The sequence below is a fragment of the Maylandia zebra genome, linkage group LG3 (assembly GCF_041146795.1).
Source record: "Maylandia zebra isolate NMK-2024a linkage group LG3, Mzebra_GT3a, whole genome shotgun sequence".
Classification (NCBI taxonomy): Eukaryota; Metazoa; Chordata; class Actinopteri; order Cichliformes; family Cichlidae; genus Maylandia; species Maylandia zebra.
The window spans coordinates 24,342,653-24,361,687 of NC_135169.1; the positions used below are offsets into that span (position 1 = coordinate 24,342,653).

The 19,035-nt window shown below is 41.6% G+C and overlaps 1 protein-coding gene across 3 annotated transcripts in view; it reads left to right on the plus strand.

Annotated features, from left to right (window-relative positions):
• Positions 1 to 19,035, plus strand: part of exoc6b (exocyst complex component 6B) — a 130,527-nt gene that overhangs the window by 71,499 nt on the left and 39,993 nt on the right. For 2 of the 3 annotated variants that reach the window (XM_004561120.4, XM_004561117.3), the window contains exons 19-21: positions 2,777 to 2,806; positions 14,334 to 14,475; positions 18,903 to 18,976. In XM_004561120.4, coding sequence (XP_004561177.3) covers positions 2,777 to 2,806; positions 14,334 to 14,475; positions 18,903 to 18,976 — 246 coding nt within the window. The remainder of the gene's footprint in view (positions 1 to 2,776; positions 2,807 to 14,333; positions 14,476 to 18,902; positions 18,977 to 19,035) is intronic. The other variant, XM_004561119.4, reaches the window with a different exon arrangement.

The following is a 19,035-nucleotide window of genomic DNA, read 5'->3' on the forward strand; positions in this document are numbered from 1 at the left end:
TTGCACAGATATTCAGCTTCTCTAGTACTTTACGTGATGTTGTAAGAAGGTGTGCTGTGTCTCCCTGCACAGTCTCAAGAGTGCAGAGGAGATGCCAGGAGACGGGCAGTTACTCGAGGGTAACTGGACAGGGCTGTAGAAGCAGCGGGTCCAGTGTTTGCTCTGTTTCTCACTAGCCAAACCTCAAATCAGTGCTAATGTCGCAGCACTGCACTGTTGTCCAAATACGCTCACTTTTCAGTTTCAAGTAAACAAGATGGTAACGGCCAAAATGTGTGGATGGCATCATGTTCGCTACGTTTATCGTTTATACAAAGCCTTCAGAAGGAACTGAAGAAAATAGAGGGGCATTGTACTGCATGCTGAGCAGAAAAGCGGACAGAGCTTAATATCCCAGCTATGTTGTTCCCACTCTGAATCTACTGTTTTGGGTTAATTTAAAAAGTAAAATGGGATTAACCCGCTCAGCTTTTAATGACAAACAAAAACTGAATTTTAAAGCCTGAAATTGGATTTTGTATCAGCTGTTTTGATCATTTAAGCAGACAAACCGATTTGAGAGCCTACACACCACACACAGAAATACACTCACACACGGACACACACACATTAGCTTTAAGGTGATTTTGCACGCAGATTTAGTCCCAGAGGGTCACAAGGCCATAAGCACCCACACATGTATGCACCAAGTGTTTTCTAGCATTTCTAAGAGGCTTTTTCTGCACCCCCACAAGCCCTGGACATGACCCCATCACACACACGTTAACACCCAGTGTGGGGCCTCCTAAGCAGATCAGATGCTATGAACCTATGATGCTGGGTGGTATGACCTCCTAGATTAAGAGGTGATTGTGTGAAAGAGTAAGGTTTCACAGAAATGAATTGGATACTACAAAAGTGCGTAAACAGGTTTATAGGGGCATAAATTAACAAATACGTTTATACTGCCCCTTTATTCATGTCCTACTGTGTGTCTGGGTCTATGCGAGTAGGGAGCAGCAGCATTTAAAAGAGATATCTAAACCTCCTACTTCTGGGGTGGTACAAAGGTATGCAGCCAAAAGATGCTTTCTGTTGATTTTTCCAGAGTGTGTCGTCAGTTTTGCACACTACCCAAAAACCCTCACCAAGGAAGCGTCTCAGTTGGTCCAGTCCAGCTCAACTGGCTCTTTTCCAGCACATCACTGTAGGTCCATCTAACCACTTTCCCCAACTCATTAACGAGACACCTAGATACTTGGATCTTCAACCCTGAACCAGCACTTCACCCTTTTCTGGCTGACAGCTGTGGCCTCAGACTTGCAGATGCTCATTCCCATCCCAGTCAAGCCATCCTGGTGCAAATTGGAAGTCGTTGCTTGATGAAGCCATGCCGACCACATCATCTGCAGGAAGCAGACGTGATCTTTAGGATGTTCTCTGATCTTTAGCTGTGCCTGAAATTTTGTCCATAGACGTTATGAGCCCAGTATGAGTAACTTATTGGTGGCAATGTGAAGCCCTGTATTTTTACATGGACCAAATGGCACATAACATGAAACCTAAATACTGTGCAATCAACTATTAAGCCCCATAGGATTCACTGAGGGATGCAGTTGAATGTCTTCTCCAAGTCCACAAAATAACATCTAAAACACTTTTAATGGCTTCTAGTATTAGTACTGAAAGCCAATCTGAATTAAATTGTTAAACTAATTAAATTAGATTATTACGGACTTCCTGTACTTTGACTGTCATACACTTTCAAAGCCACAATTTTCTGGACGACCTTAGATCATCAGCCAAATTAAGACCAGCTTCAACTCATGAACTCAAGTTCAGGGCTTCGCAGTGCTTCCCACTCATGGATTTTACTTTGATGGAATACTGTGAATGATCCTTTTTTTAATATATTGCACCATTTCCAAGCTTTGAAGCAGACTGTTTGATGGACGATAATGGGAAGGAAATAAAGCATCCAAATATAAAGTCCTGGATGTTATGCAGCCAACAGTAAGGACATTGAAAACAGCACAAACATACGAACCCCAATCCGATATTTATGGAGTGAAGGAGCAGCATGTTACAGAAACATTCCTGCAGCGATCAGCTCGCTATATTTTTGCACATGCTTGTGTCAGCTGTTTAAACAGCTCTAAACCTATTAGTATTAAATGTAAAAGCTCTAAAGGTACTTGGCTCATATTTCCTGAACAGCCACAGGAAAGATTACACTTATTCGTCTCATGCCTCAGTTTCAGTTCCTAGAAAGGAAAGCGTTTCCTTTATCCAAAGACTAATACTACGTCTACTTAGAAAAAGGATCATAATCGAATTGGGCTCAAATTTTAAAAGCAGAAGGGGGACGACGTGAAAAGTCCTCTGGAGTGAAAACAGTCACATGAATATTGGAGAGCAAACTTCGGTTTTATGGTTTATGGGCACTTAGATCATTTTTCTGTAGTGTTCTGAGATGTTTTGGCCACTGCTGCCGCCGTTGTGTCCACCAGATCTGCGTGGTGCTTCAGCACGTTGCACAAAGTGCCAGTTAAAGCCAGATTAGCTTCATCTCGAGGGCCTGTGTGTAATATATACACACACTGAGGTAGAAAAAGCTGCCAATGTCCTTGCAGTGATTTGATTGAGGAGGATTGTTTCCAGGCAGCCATTATATACTCCTTCCACTCTTTTTTTTTTTTTTTTTTTTTTTTTTTTTTTTTTTTCCTTCCATTAAGAACACATGACTTCTGATGCTTTGCCCTGTGCTAAATATCCTGGTTTATGTTTCTTGCTTTAGGGAACACCCATAGAACACGCTACCTTACCGGTGAGTATCTGGGCTGCTGTTGTGATGGAGTGATGTTTACAAACCCCTGACTCACCTTGTTAACCCTCAACCCTGACCTTAAATCTCCTCACTAGAACGCATCGACCAGCATGCAAGATGAAAAGAGAGTGATGCACGTTTGCCTGAATCGGTGTTATCTCTGTCCCAACCAGGGAAGGAAATGGGGGCACAATTCTGTTTGTTTCAACTACTGAACCACATATTTTGGCAGGTTAAATTGTCATTTTGTTGTAGGTTCAGTCATAGTATGAAACCTTTGTTATGTATTATAACTGTGTATAAACAGTTGATATTTAACTCTCTATCTGAGAGTTATCCAATCTTGACTAGAGCATATCTGGTACGCTTGGGCGGTATCGATGTGTATTAGTAAAGAAGACTATTTACAAATCTGCACAGCATGACTTTTTTGTTGTCCTGAGGAAATTATGTAATTTCCTTCAACGTTGTCCAAAAAAACCCCAACAGTCCTCTATTAAAGAGGACAGATTCTGTCAGTGGACAAGCAGCTGAGCTCAGTGAGCTGTGAAAGTTGTCAATTGCAAGTTAGTAACCAGTAACTTGGGAGTATTTGGGGGTTTAGTCCAGTTGATAAAAGTGAGGCAGCCAAACAGGCCGAAAGGAAGAAGCTGTGCGGATTGCTTGCTTTTAAAAAGTTGTTTTGTACTCTGTTGAGGACACAGACTTGGAGATCAAACATGGACAATGATGTCAGGGATCAGTTATGGTCAAAGAGTTATTGTATAAATTCCTCATTGACTCAATAAATTAATAATATTATTCCGAGATTCATTATAAATCCGTCAAGCAATGATTTAATGTCACACCTCCTTATGTAACGAGGGCACAGGTCAATGTCCTTCTACATGCACGAGTGTTGGTGTGGTGACTACACAGACCCATCGTAATCATTATCATCATCAATGAGAGACAGCTGAAGGTTGTTTCTGACTGTTGGGTTGATTTTGTTAAAGTCAGAGTGTAATGTGAAAGATGCTCGTTAATCACCTTAACCTATTCTGTTTTAAGCACTGAGCATTTCTTTGGGAAAAACTCGCTGTGTTCCTTCCCCTGGTGTATCTCCCAGTTGAAGCACCCAGCTTTTCCACTGTCCAATGGGTTAGCTGACTAACCTTATGGCTTGCTGTGTGGTACAGACGATCCAAGAAGTGTGTGTCGGCTTTGCTGAGTGAAATTCAAGCATTTTCCTTTTTTAGTTTTTTAGTCCGGAGCACTAATTAATTGAATTTTATTCTATTTGAATAAATAAATTGTGTGATATTTATTGCAAACTGCTTCACAACAAATGCCAGAACATAGAAACAAAAGGCCATTGAAGAATGTCCTTTTCCTTGCCTTGAAAACTCTTGGGTAGCTTATGCTTTGGTTCGTTATCCATTTGCGCTGTGAAGCTCTGTCTAATCAGTTTTGCAGCATTTAGTAGAATCCGAGCAGAAAGAATCGCTTCTTACTAACTCATTCTGCTGCTTCTATCAGCAGTTACAGCTAGAGATGGCACGATACCACTTTTTTATGTCCGATACCGATACCGATATCATAAATTTGGATATCTGCCGATACCGATATGAATCCGATATAGTGTTTTTTAATCAACAAAACTGTTTTTTAAAATATCTTGCTGCATTTTGCAAGTCTGCAAGTTCATACTCAAGTTTAAAACAACAACTACACTAAAGCTATTCTGTTATACCTGTATACAAAAAAAATATTTCATAGTTCAGCAATACTGATCAATCTAATAAACTTAGACCTGCACCATCCTCCCTATTCTGGTATTTTAAAGAGTACTTAGCGTAAATATTAAGCAACCTAACTAATAGGGTTCCAACTCCCAGCAACAACAAAAATAAATAAATAAAAAATAGGGAACCACCCCTCACGCTCCACCTCATGATGCTTAATCGACGTAATCAACCTTAATTTGATGCAGTGTGAAAAAAAATGCACAGAAATCAATTATTTTTCAAGAAATATTAAATAGATTCAACATCTTTCTTCAACAAAATTGCAGACTGCACAGATGGTACCTTCCCAAAGGAAAATGTACTATAGCTTACTAGGGTATATATTAGACTTAACAGTTACTATATACAGTAATTGACTTCTATTCATTTTACATCAGATTAAAACTTTGGGTGTCAGATAATTATTTATTAAAAGCTAGACATTTTAAATGAGAATAAGAAAGAAAAGTATGTCTTTGTGCCCCCTTTTCCCTGTTAATGCCCTATCGGCCCCCCTGGCTAAACTTTGCTAGATCTGCCCCTGCACAGTTACCAGCCGTCAGCTACGTAGAAAAAGATCCTGGTGTAGAAAGTAATATTAAATAAATCCTAACAACAGCTTATCAAGCTTAAACGTGCTGCTGTTGTTCAGCCGCTGGTTTCCTCTTTCTGGTGCAAAGTGGACCAAAAACAAACAAGAGAGACTCACGACAGAAAAGCCGATCAGCTGATCATTAGCAGTTTCACGATTGAAGTAGCAGCAGGAGAGCGAGAGGCAGTCGCTCGTTAAGCTTAACGTGGGAATGCTTTACAAACATTCAGAGATGGACTTACACACTTGCTTTACTTCTCTCGGGATAACTTTGTCGGAGATGACATGCCGGGTTGCTAGCGAAGCTCCAAATGCTATCCAGACCACCGACAGGTCCCGCATGCCACAGCTGCTCTATCACGTGATGCATACTGCTCCGACGTTCTGAGGCGAGTTACGGCGTGTTGCAAGTTTTGTGAGGTGCTTTCGTGATATTTAATGGATCGGATTACATTTTTTATTTTTCTCCGATATCCGATCCAGTAATTTAGGTCAGTATCGGACCGATACCGTTACGTAATATCGGATCGGTCCATCTCTAGTTACAGCATCAGTAAACACTAGTGACACAGTTCCACTGGCAGCCATACACGCTTACACCATAACACAGCCTTCACCATGTTAGATGCATAGTATAGCTCTGCATCACGAGCTGTTTCTGTCATCTGTATTTTTCTTTTCCCATCAGGTACAAGTTAATCTTGGATTCATTTGTCTAACATGTTTTAAATGTTTTCTAGCAAAGTCTAATCTGACCATTGTGGTCTTTAGTGTAGCCAGTGATTTGCGTCTTGTTGTACAGCTTCTGTATAAGCGTCTCCTGATTGCAGATCTTGACAGTGATACACAGGTTTATTTTCATAACCACAGAAATAAATCTGTGATCCACTTTAGTTGTATTTTCTGGTCTTTCAGGCCTTTTGCTGTAGCTCAGCTGGCCAGTGCCTTCATTTCTTTTTAACAATGAGCCGTTTGGCTGCTGCACAAGGTCAAATTTATTTATATACCATATTAAAAACAACAGAGGTAACCAAAGTGCTGTACATTAAAATTGTATAGCGCCATCAAACATTGCACTGAAATCCAGAACAATTGAGCAGGAAACACAACATTTAAAACACAATGAATAACATTTGATAAAAATAAAATAAATTTATAACACAAAATGCAATAATCTAAGGATGCTGCACTGGAACCAAATGCCTAGGCGAATAAAGATTTAAACGAGTGTATTGTCTGAGCTGTGTGGATACGGAGAGGTAGATTATCCCATAGATTTGGTGCTGCTGCTGTAAAAGCTCAATCACCTCTTGGTTTTAGGCGTGCGTTAGAGGAACTGGTAAGATAACTGCAGCGTTTACAGGTTTATCAGTGTGAAACGGCTCAGACTGATACAAACATGCAAGTCTGTTGAAAACCTTAAAAGTAAGCAATGAAATCTTAAAATCAATTCTAAAACAGACAGGGAGCTAAAGAAGGGGTGAGAGGCCGAGGTGATGTCTTCATGCCCCATTCTGGACTTACTAAAGGCAGTGCATAGATGATTGTTCAAAGTCCAGGGAATTACAGTTTTGAAGTTTTCGCTGATTGGTTTACTCGGGTGTTTTTCGCTTAACGGCGGTCAGCTTTAAAATTATAGTAAAAAGCTATAAATACAAACTCGACATTTAGAATCAACTTCAGATGTCATATCTGCTTCATTTATCACAAAATCACAAGAGAACATATCTCACCTGGCCATGAAACCACCCGTCAATTGTCACATTAAGTTTGAGCCTCTAAAGATGAACAACTGCAGAAAAAAATGTGTAATTCCCAAAGAGTTGATACAAAATGTTTGTAAAACCCTTTGAATTAAAGCTAAAAGTCAGCACTTCAATCACATATTTTGATTATGTTTCATTTACAATACACTGTGGTGGTGTACAAAGACAACCGTACAAAAGCTGCACAAAGGCCACTGTGTGCCATTAAAAACACCCTGTGTGATGTCAGGAAGGTATGAAAAGATGGATACCGCCCAAGCCTGATGTCTGGTACTCACTTTCTTCAGATTTCTAAAACAGGCTCTAATGAAACAAAGGGAAAAGGCCAATGTGAAGAATGTGTTTACCAGCCGCTTCAAAAGACAAAAGAAATTTCCAACCCTGGTGTCTGTCAGATCAAATGTGGTTTGTAGTCCTTGAAGTAAAGCTGCTTGCATTGGTTCTGTGTATCTGTGTGTCTGTGTGTCAAGGTTACAGTCAAAGAAAAGAAGGAAAAAATCACTCACAAAAATGCACAAAAGTCCAGACTTCATTTTTGTGGTGTTTCTTGAGTGACATGAACAAATACCTGCCTGGTGCAGAAATCTGTGATTGTTCCACAAGCCTTAACCTGGGCCTGCGCCCTGCACGGTCTCAGACACATCAGTATATCCCCCCTTTTATAGTATTTTTTTCAGGTCATTAATCAGAATAAGCACCTGTAACCCTTCAGATTTACCCGGAGCGCTCAATCTCGTATCCCCCAGACGCAGATTTAGGTGAAGAAGCACTACAGCCGGGTGTCGCCCTGCAGTGTCATTTTTTTTTTTTTTTTTTTTGCTGTGATCCCACCTCTTGACTTTTGGCTGCGCTGCGTGGCTGTTCGTATGATTGACAGGTTTCTGGATGGACAGAGAGCATATTATACACCATGTCGAATCAGTTCCAGGAGTTGTGAATCAGTACGTTTGTGGCGTTGTGAAGCGCTGACTTACGGTGCTGTTGTGTTTATAACTCAACCTGCTTTTAGCATTATGAGACTGCAGTTGAATTCAGATGGGGGCACTTCAAAAACAAGCTCTGTCCAAAAAAAGGGGGGAGTTGCACATGAGTCTATAATGCTGAACGCTTTTACACGTGAGGCTCTGGTGCTTCTAACAGATCCATAAACATGAATGTTTTTATTAAAAGTAACTGATTAAATTTAGCTTGAACACGATCTAAGATTAAATGAAGGGAAAATCATTGTGTTTATTTGGCCTGTATTCAGGTACCTGTTCTGCCTCAGTCACTGCTGGAGTAATACATGTGGCCACACTTACACATTTATTTACCCCCACAAAGCAAGACCATGAATAACCTGAACACTTTCTTCTCAAGTTTGCTGTGCTGGAAGCTGACAATCAACATGAGCCAGATATAAAAAATAAAAAAAAAACTACTTTAAGATTCTTTTAGGGGCTTTAAAGCTTTGCTCTTAATATAATTTTATATTCACAGTTGATCAAATAACTGTGTCTCTAGTATTGACACCAGATGTATATTTGTCAGTTAAGTACATAGTGATTAGAACATTTTTCATAGGTTTTACAACTTTTCCTATTGATAAAGATCTCCTCCGCAGGCATTCATACTATACTAAAGTGAAGTAGTAGATAGTCTTTCTACTATAGAAATATATGAGCAGCCAGAACTTTGTTCTGTATTTTTACACCTTTATTTGTGTAGAAAAACTGAGACATGCTGTTGAAATCACACTTCTTTCCCTCATATTAACACCTCTGGGGAATTAAATGTGTAGTTAAATGCATTTACAGTCACAGACAGACATTGGGGAGTTTTACTGGTCTGGCTCTGTATGTGGCTCACAATGTAAAATGACTTTAACATTCTTGCTATAGAGTACTTCTTCTAGAGAGAAATTCATGGCCTACTCAATGACTGCAAGGTGTCCAAATCATCACGCCTCCACCTCCGTGCTGATAGTTGGTATGAAGTGTTTCTGCTGATATGCTGTGTTTGGTTTTCTCCAGATGTGTTGTTGTGCATTATGGCCCAACATCTCCAGTCTGGTCTCTTCTGCCCAAAGGACATTGTTCCAGAAGCCTTGTAGTTTGTTCATATGCAACTTTGCAAGCCTAAGCCGTGCTGCAGGGCCTTTCTGCTGACAATCCATTCAAACATTTTAATTGTAGTGTCACAAACTTTAACATTTGCCATGCTAACTGAGCCCTTTAGAGTCAGATGTAGTACTTGGGCTAGTTCCTGGGAATATTGCGGCATTGTGTACTGTGAGTACCTTTTATAGAGGTATTCACATCTGCTGATGATCAGTTAATTAAATGCATTGATTAGCAGGACCTGGCTGCTATTTACCTCCTTAATTCCTATGGAAGCATTTAGGGTGGACATTATCTGACTAGATGGAAACTGTTAGCAGTTAGCACTGTGTTAGCACTGTGAACATAAGTATTAGATATCAGGTGGTCAAACTCACAGTTGGATGTGTTATTGTTAATGTGGCACTAGCATGTGTCACATACCCATCATTTCCCCTCACACAGGCCTAGTGAAGCAACACTAGGCCTTTCTCCACTTTCTCTGCTGTTAGTTGTTGGAAGGAAGCAAACAGCAGGTTTATCACAGCGTAGAGCGATTTGTAGGTTTCCCGCACATAAAAACGATTAAATATTAACGTCGGAGATTAATGCGTGTGCGAAAGCACCTGAAGGTGAATTTTCATATCCTGAACAGTGGGACGAGCAGATGTTTGGTTTTTTTCAACTGTGCTTTCCTCCTCTTCCTTCCTCTTTCTTGATTACTCACCACCACCCGTCGTCTGTCTCTCCGCCTGACCCCACCAGTCTCGTCCCCATCCTTTCCCCTCACCTCGTTCCCTCCACCTGGCCTGCTCTTTCTTTCGGTCTATTTGTTCAGCCGTTAGGCGCTGAGTAGATTTTAATGAGCTCTTTGATGAACGTCTCTCGTTAGTTAGAAGGAGGGATGGAGGTGGGAGGATGGAGGAGAAGCATCACTTGTTTTTCTAGTTTCCTTTTCTTGGCTCTCTTCCTTCCTTACTAACTTCTCTCCCACCTCCTCTTCTCTACATATTTATGTTCTTGAATCCTTTCCTTTTATTCCTCTGTCCTCACCTTACCTTTCCTTTGCTCACCTCCCCTCATATTTTGCATCCTCTTCTTTTCTTTCCTTCTTTCCATCTTTGCCTTATTTCACCTTGCTACCTGCATTTCCTCAATTCTTCACTCTTTTACATTTTTCTTGTTTTCTTTTCCCTTTCTTCCTTCCTCACCAGTACTCAACCAGTTTCATTCTTCCTTTGATCACATCTATTTAAATTTACATCTTCCAGCTGTCCTAATGGTTCCTTTCCTCCTTTCCCCAGCTCACCTGTTCTTGTTTTTCTCTTTCCTCTTATTTTCCTTCTTTTTTCATCACCCTTTCTTACTTTGCTCTTCCTTTTGTCACTTTTCAGCAGCTTTTCTTTTGTTTTTCTTCTGTTTTTGTTCCCACCCTTTTTCTTTTTAACTTTTTCCTTCCCCCTTTGTTACCTTGTCACCTGTGCTCGTCTTCTCTTTCCTGCCTTTATCTTTTCTTTCCTAGTCATTCCTTACCTTTCCTCATGCTTTCTTTCTTTTCCATTCCTTTTCCCACATTTCCCTTCAATTGTCACTGCTTTTATTTATTTTTTTAATCCCAACCTTCCACCCTTTCCCTCACCTTTTCTTTTCACCCCCTTTCCTTTCCCATCTTATACTTTCCTCTCCTTCCTCTTCTCCACTGTGCCTCAGGCTAATCGTTCCCAGTTGTCTGTACTGAAGTCCAAGGCAACGCCATTTTTGTCAGAAAGACGTGTGTGTGTGTGTGTGTGTGTGTGTGTGTGTGTGTGTGTGTGTGTGTGTGTGTGTGTGTGTGTGTGTGTGTGTGTGTGTGTGTGTGTGTGTGTGTGTGTGTGTGTGTGTGTGTGTGTGTCAGATATTCCTTGCTTAGGACATGTAAATAGAATTAGCTCATTTCACGCTCGGTCTCACCCGATGATAATTGACCCCCGAGGTTGTGCGAACACTGTATTCTGTGTTTGTGTGCACGCAGAGTTCAGAGGTCAGCGTCGTATTGGAGGATATCCGGCCAGTCGTAGGTGTGTGTTTCTCAAACATATGTGCTTGCACGTGTGTGTCTTGTGTATAATTTGATTTTCCCTGTGAGGTGAAGGCTCTCCAGACTCTTTCCTGACTTGGATCTCAGTTCATGCGCTGCTACAATTAGATCTTTTTTTTTTTTCTTTTCTCTTTCTTGCTGCTGTCGGGTTTGTTATATAAGATAAGATGAATTTTATGGATCTCTGAGGGGAAACAGTTTTATTACAGCGGCAGTGAGTTGAGTTGCTGCCTGGAAAACAGAGGAAATGGTATTAAAGTGTGTCATTAAAATAAAAATAATGTCTTGATTAAATCGTTGCTTAATGACAGCCAATAATTTTAACTAATGTGTCTGTTAATGTTCTGTTTTGTTTTTCCTTAATTTCACATTTCCTGGATGTATTTGGGAATCGGTGGGAGGGTATTTTCAGCCATAGGAAAAGTCTGGGAGCTCAGCCATTACTCAGGATTTTTACTAGGGGATCAATTGAAAGGATAATGAATGTGCTGTGCTGCTTGTTTCGTACATTCATTAATGCTTGGACATTCGCTGCAGGTTTCCATCCCAGTCTAGACGCCAGATTGCGTGGACAGTGTGCAGAAAAACAACGCTGATTTTAAAGTTATGATTAGAAATGTGTTTATGCTTCTGTTTTTTTTTTTTTTTTAATATATACAAATGAGAGCATTCGCACAGTGGTGGTTAGCACTGTCCCCTCACAGCAAGAGGGTCCTGTGTTTGAATTTGAGTCTTTCTGAATCAAGTTTTCACGTTTGCATCAGGGTGCAAAGACATGCTGGTTAGGTTAACTGGTTCTGTGATTACCTTCGCTGCAGGAAACAAAAGCCACTTGATGGGACTTTAACACAAGACGAGCACTAGTTAAAAAGTGAGTGTCTCCTGTTTTCAACCTCGGAGAAAAGAAAAGGGTTTTTTCTCCATGAACCACTATCCAAAAGCCGAAATGAAAGGAGTAACTTCCTCACATTTAGAACTGCTTAAATTTGCATTTGGAGAAGCTTTATCAATCTTGGAGAGAAATTGAGTTGTCATAGCAGCGTACACACAGCCAAAACAGACAACAAAGCAACCGTATAAAATGAAATGTAGAAATGGAGGGATAAATAAAGAGTTAAAATTAACACTAATGTTACTAAAAGGATTTTACAGGTATTGTAGGTGCACATGTACGTTGTGGTGTACAAAAAGTGATGGAGTGCAGTTAGTCCAGTTCAGTATGTGTAGAGTCTGATGAGCAGGAAGGAACGACCTCTGGTGTCGTCATACAGCGAGGCTGAAGGGATCTGCTGCTGAAATTGCTGCTCGGGTTGTCTGATGTGTTAAGGATCGATGCCAGTTAATTTCCCTCTACAAAATCATGCTGCAGGAACATCCATGGACAGCCCTCGATAGTGTCTTTGAGGTGTTTGCTGTGTTGTCTTTTTTTTTTTTTTTTTTTAAAGATGTGCTCAAGGATTTTCTGTGGGTGTAATTTGGGCCGTTTATAGGAACTTATTATTATAATGTGATTATGTAGCCCCGATTAAAATCCTTACTGATTAAATAATTCCTGACATATGAATTAAATAAAATAATTTTCCTGTATTTTTTTTTTTTGTGCAGCATCTTTTGCGTATGCAGTGAAGTCCAGCTAAATTTTACCTTCATGTCACAAACGCTGGGGAAGGGTTTATTTTTCGTGTGTCTGCAAGCAGGGGGAAAAAAATAGCCTATATATTGGAACATGGGATTTTTAAATCACCAAATATCTGTATTGGTAACGAGCGGAGGAACAAATTGAGCCGTTATAAATGCAGATACAGATTTATCAGCATGTGGCTGCTAACGGCCCCCGCTGATATATCGGTCACGGTTAACAGTTTACGGCGCGTAGAGGAATAGAAACAGGAACTGGTGCCCTGATGTTTCATCTGGTTTCTGAGAATTCAGTGGGGAAAACTTGCTGTGTGTTTTGGGTCACAGTGTGATTGCCGGCTGTTCAAAGTAGGTTTTGATACCATCGTCTATCTGCTAGCTGTGATTCCTTATGTTTTAGCATAATGTTTTATGTGTTCAGGGAGGTCAGGGGGTAAATGTCCTGAGTTTTGCTTCTTTTTATGTCATGGTATGGCTTCTATGAGAATTTACTCTGAATTAATCAGCATATAAAGAAAGTGGGAGTATAACTGCTCACAGTGTTGGTTTGCCTTCCTTTGATTGGCAGGTCAGATGAAAACACTTGCAGTCTGCTTTAAACGGAGCGCAAAGAGCTAAAACGACTAAAATTCAATTAATTTGACATCGAATGCACGCTAACAATTGCAGGAAGATATCAACAATTTATTCGCTGTGTATGAATATTTGCAAACGACACAAGGAAACAGAGTCACATGTGTGATTAGAGCTGTATAAACACTAGGTTCACACCAGCACCTTCATGTTTCACACAAATATAAATGTTGTGTGTGTGTGTATTTGCACATGCTGCATGTATACATGTGTGTTTAGCTTCACTGTGTGATTAATGAAGGTAATTAAATATGCAGGGCTTGAAATGAAAGGTCCCGCGTTTCTTATTAATCACCCCTAAAGTGCGTTGGTGTCAGCCGGACACATCAAAGTCACGTCAGGATTAATATGTGTAATCAGGCCTTTCAGGGAAACTTCCTCTGCTCGGCGTTTCACTCAGAGTTTACAAGGTTAAGATGATCTTTTAATAGACTTGATTTCCCCTTTTTTTTCTCAGTAGTTCTCTCAAAGCAACATCTCGTCAAAATTATGTTGATGGTACTCAGGAAAGAGGAATTAAGTCATACCAATTGTTTATTTAAAGATTACAAGAAAACTAATCATCTTCTCAAGCTCTAGATTTCCCCTTTTCTTTCTCGGTTCCCACTGAACTTTTGCTCTTTCACATAACCTTTTTTTTTTTTTAAAAAACCCTTTACCACTTCTTCCCCCTTTTCATCTCTTTGCTTCATGTTGTTGGTATGGAGTCATAGAGGTCAAACACGAGGCCACAGCTTGTCACTGAGACTACACACACACACTTGAGTTGTGTTTAGTTTTTGGGCACATTTTGTAGCTGCACAGGCAGAGATCACCCTCATTAACCTCTGATGCACATTGGTTATGAGATATGAGAGCTGAGTCTAGCAGTGAAAAACGACACATTTTACATTTCTGTTTAGAAATCAAGAGAAGAAAATGCAGCATCCTCACTTCACTCCTTTCTTCTTTCCTTGTGTCTTCTCGCTCTTTCTCAGGGTAAAGTAGCGCAGACTGCGTGCATGTCGTCCTGTAAGCACATCTCCACGTCCCTCATGCAGCTCCTGCTTGACCCGGAGGTCCGACAGATCTCCATGGGCGCTCTGCACCAGCTCGACACCGACGTGAAGGAGTGCGAGAGTGAGTGTCGCAGTGCAAATGTTTGGGCATTTCATTAGTGGGTTTTTGTGTTGAAGCATTTTTTTTTTTTTACAGAAATATGTGAAAAGGTTTTGTGTCTTTTTGTTTTTTTCCTTCAGAATGATCGTTTGTTACTTTTCTGCAAACTTTACAAAGTTTATGGTTGGACGTTTGATTTATGTTGACACACGAATTACGAAGAGAAATGTTTTGTCAGATTACTGTTTTCTTCACCTCTTTGCGTTCTCTTTGTCAGTTTCTTCTTTCTCTTTCATTTTTTCTTTGTTCCACTTTGTTTTTCATTCACACACTCACACGTGCACACATGTACTTTTTAGCCCAAATGAAAGTGAGGAGGCACATCTCCTTAACATGAAATGCATTTTTCTTTGAATTAAAAGTCTTGGAGTCGCACAAAGACATTAATCACACGAGACCGCTTTTATGAAATGAGCTGGAAGTAAGCCATGTTTGCACTTTGCATCTGAGAGCACAGGGGGCGCTATGGAACAACCAATTGCATGGTTGAGGGAAAGCATCTTCGATACTCCCTTCTCTAAAAATCCTTAATTTTTCTTGCTCTTCCATCTTTTTTTCCTCGAATGTCTCCTTACTCTCCTCCTTGTCTCCAGCCTCCTCTCTCCTTCCCATCATCCTCCTGGCTCTCCCCCTCTCTTCCTCATTTCTTTCTTTCCTGTCCCTCCTCCTTCTCCTTGGTTCGGAGCCACAAAGATGCAGAGCTTGCAGATAAAGGCGGGCAGGGAATGAAAGAGCGAGACGCATCGCTGGCTCGGTTTTTACATGATCAAGGTTCTTAGAGTCACTGAGAGCGTGTGGGTGATGTGATGTGCAGTGACATGCATGCAGTGCTGCGGAGGGGTTAGCAGGTTACAGAGTTAGTTTTTCAGAATGGATTGGGAGGGGTGGGAGTCAAACTGGGAAAAAAGTGGAGCTGATGGTACAGTAGATGGATGGAAGAAAAGGAAAGTGGAAGATGAGTTAAAAATTTAAGTGGAAATGCAAGACAGAATAATGCCTTATAATAATGGGAAAGGGGGTTAAATATTAGGAGAAAGTACTAAAAAAGGAAGAAGAGGAACGGGAAAGGGGGATGAAATGAGAAGTTTAAGATGCATGGACAGTTTGAGTGGAAGAAATGGGGGCAAATAATTGTGTTTATTGTGTTTAAATAAATACACTTAATGTAATGTAAGCTTTTTTAAAAAGTCACTGCACGAGTGCGGTGAAAACAGCAATATGACTAACAAAAGTGTTAAATGTTCAAGAGCAACAAGAAGAAAACTTTAAGCAAAAAGTGGAATAATGAGTGGGTAAAATTAAAGGACAGAACAGATTTCGGGTGAGGGACAGGTGAACAAAGAAAATGAGATTAAATGGAAGAGCTGTGAAATTAATCAAATGAAAATCAGAAGGAGGGCACATGAGACGGACAGAGGGAAGAGCAGAAAGCATGGATGAGAGGAGGGATTAAATGAAAATTAACAGTGAGGTTTAAATAAAAAAAGGAGGAAGTGAAGGAAGAGAGCACAAGAAAGAGGGATTAGAGTTTGAATAAAGGGAGGAATTTCAGGATGGCTAGGGATAAAGAGAAAAAGGAAGGTACAGATGAATGAATGCGATCACCAGGGGAGTGTGGGGAGGAAAAGGGAGGAGATGTCGGATTCTGAGAGAAGCAGAGGAGCATTGATGGAGAGAAGGAAAAAGAGTTGAGGATGAGAGTGTGAAGCTACGAGCATGGCACAGCGGGCAGCAAGCGTTCAAACCGGGCCGTTGACCAGAGGCCGTCAGTGACTGTCGCTGCCACAGAGTGGACGGACACTGGTTAAACTAATTTCTACCCTGAAGCAAAGCCAATGGGAGGGACGGGTACTGTAGACGGACGTGTGACAGGGTGGGAAACTAGCGTCCGGAGTTTATCCACAGCAGCCACCAGCTGGCAGCTACAAAGTGAATCCCGTCGAGTGAATTGCTTTGTGTGGATGGGGCTTAAGAGAAAGAAGCAGAGCATGGAGATGGATAAAGTGAGAATAAAATGAAAAACATTAAAGTCGAGGATGAAAAACGGGGCATCCGTAATCCTGACCTCAAAACTATCCGGGATGGAAACCTGATTTATGAGCCACGTTTTTGTTTTGGCCTTAGTGAAGCGACCATCCCCACTTATCTGGCTTTGGGAACGGCGTCGCGGAGGATGCAGGCTTGTGCTTTCCCATTATCTTGTATATGCTGGGTGAAAAATACAAAATGAACAAGTTAGGAAAGAGTCAGTTTCTCGAAAGCCATCGCCAAGCTGCCTTAGTTCATTTCCAGTTTGCGCATGGACATGTAGAGGGCCAGTCATTTTTGTAAAGCGCACAAGCCACGGCACCTAGGTTAAAGAACTAAGTCATTTTTTTGTACTACAAATGATGCTGTAGCTTTGACGTGTTCAAAGGTGAAGAAGGGAGCGAAGACATGAAGACAAGATATAAATATTACAGGGAAATACATCCAGAGATGAAAGGAGGAAACAAATGAACCGTGGGAGTTAGAATCAAACGTAGAAGGTGCTACGTGTTCAAAGCAGGTATTTAAAATGTATGTTTGAGATGAACATAAATGTATTATAACCTCCAGGATCTACTCGCTAAAAGAAAACCACAAAAAGAATCAGGGATTTTCAAGAATCTGACCATTTCTTGAACCCAACAACAAAGAGCAGGGAAGCCACTGAGACACAAGAAAACACCTTAGGGTGGAGGTCTGGATGGATGGTTGGCTGTACAGTGACTCCCCTCTCTTGTGGATGTGCACCACCTTAGGCGTAGATTGTACTTCCTTTAAGTCCGCTTGAGGAGATATCCAGGAGTGCATGGATAACTGGTGCCCTGTAATACAGGTAGGCATGCGAATGTCCACAAGGACACTAGTGCTCTTCATCTGATGATGAAATTTATGTCACTTGGACTTGAGCAGACCCTAAAGCAGGGGTGTCGAACTCCAGGCCTCGAGGGCCGGTGTCCTGCAGGTTTTAGATATTACCCTGGGTCAACACACCTGAGTCAAATGATTGGTTCATTATCAGGCCTCTGGAGAACTTCAAGACATGTTGAGGAGCTAATTTAACCATTTAAATCAGCTGTGTTGGATCAAGGACACATCTGAAACCTGCAGGACACCGGCCCTCGAGGCCTGGAGTTCAACAGCTGTGCCCTAAAGGGTTCGTTGAGGCGGTTCAAATGACCTGACTGGCACTGCATGCCAGTTATCACTAGTAGTGAAAGAGATGTTACCCGTGTCCGTTGACAGCAATGATTGCAAGTTAAAAGATGTGTGGAAGTTTGAATGCACAAAACAAGCCAACGTGCTACTCTGATTGTATAAAGTGTAGCGGCATTGGGCAGGAAAACGTTGAACAGGTGGTGTGAAACAGGGCTGTGGCCGGCTTTTTAAGTTGCGAAAGCTTTGCTCGAGTGGCTGCGCCTCCACGTACCCAAAGCACTGCTGTCTGCTAACACTAAGCCTGGAGGAACAGCCGGTGTGATGGGTTTCCTGTTTCGTTTCCCTTAAAGAGCGATAGAGAGCAGGTTTGATTTGTCACTAATTTGAAATATTCAAAAGGGAGCGAGTGGTAATAGGTCTGTTGCTGCTGCCAAGACCAGTGCCTGTTAAGTGACGGCAGAGGGAGAAATTAAGAGAAAGTTGAACAGAGTTTGGGTGGAAGAATCGTTTAAAAGGTTAGCTTAGGCGATGGCTTCAAAGTTTATGTGCAGGACGTGTGTGTGTGTGTGTCTCTGGGGTCAGTGAAGACGGCGGGCGTGTAATCAGTGCTGTAGTGTGTATGGCCTTGTGCTTCTGTGTGTGTCCTGAGGTAAAAGAGATTAGCTACAGGCTGGCTCTGGCTCCCTCTCTACACCACGGCGCTCCTCTTTCCTCTCCTCTCGTTCCCTCGCTTCGGCTTGTTTACTGAGCCAACTGACGCCAAGACCCTAGTTCACACTCCGTACGACCCTGACGCGCACACACAGGCCTCACGTCTGGGTTCAAAATCGAACAGCTAAGCCCTGTACAAGCAATGCGCACACACACGCACGCGCGCGCTAGCCTTAAAACTCTGACATTATCTCCTTCACTTTCACCAAGTCTGCATCACCCCAAACACACACACTTTCACAGGCACGCACACACTCTTTTTCAGCAAGACCTAGCGACATGACTCTAACACCCTGCCCTCCCCTTTCCTCTCCTCCCTCCTCCCCCCTCCTCCCCAGGCTGTCATTTGTCTGCCAATCTATCCCGATGCATAGCAAATCCGACCAGGTCTTTTATTATTCTGTTTTTCACCCTCTTATTTTTTTTTCCTCCTCCTCCTCTCTTCCCTCTCTCCGGGGGTGGACTGGGGGTGGCGGGCTTGTATTTTCCCACAGGTTTTGCCAGAGCCGGCCCGGTCGCAGGCTTCCAGGGTGACACGTTGCTTCTGGCCTTCAGTGACTTGAGACAAGTAGGTCTTTGTCTCCCTCGTGGTCCTCTCTCCTTCATTTTCTCTTTCTGTGTGTTTTT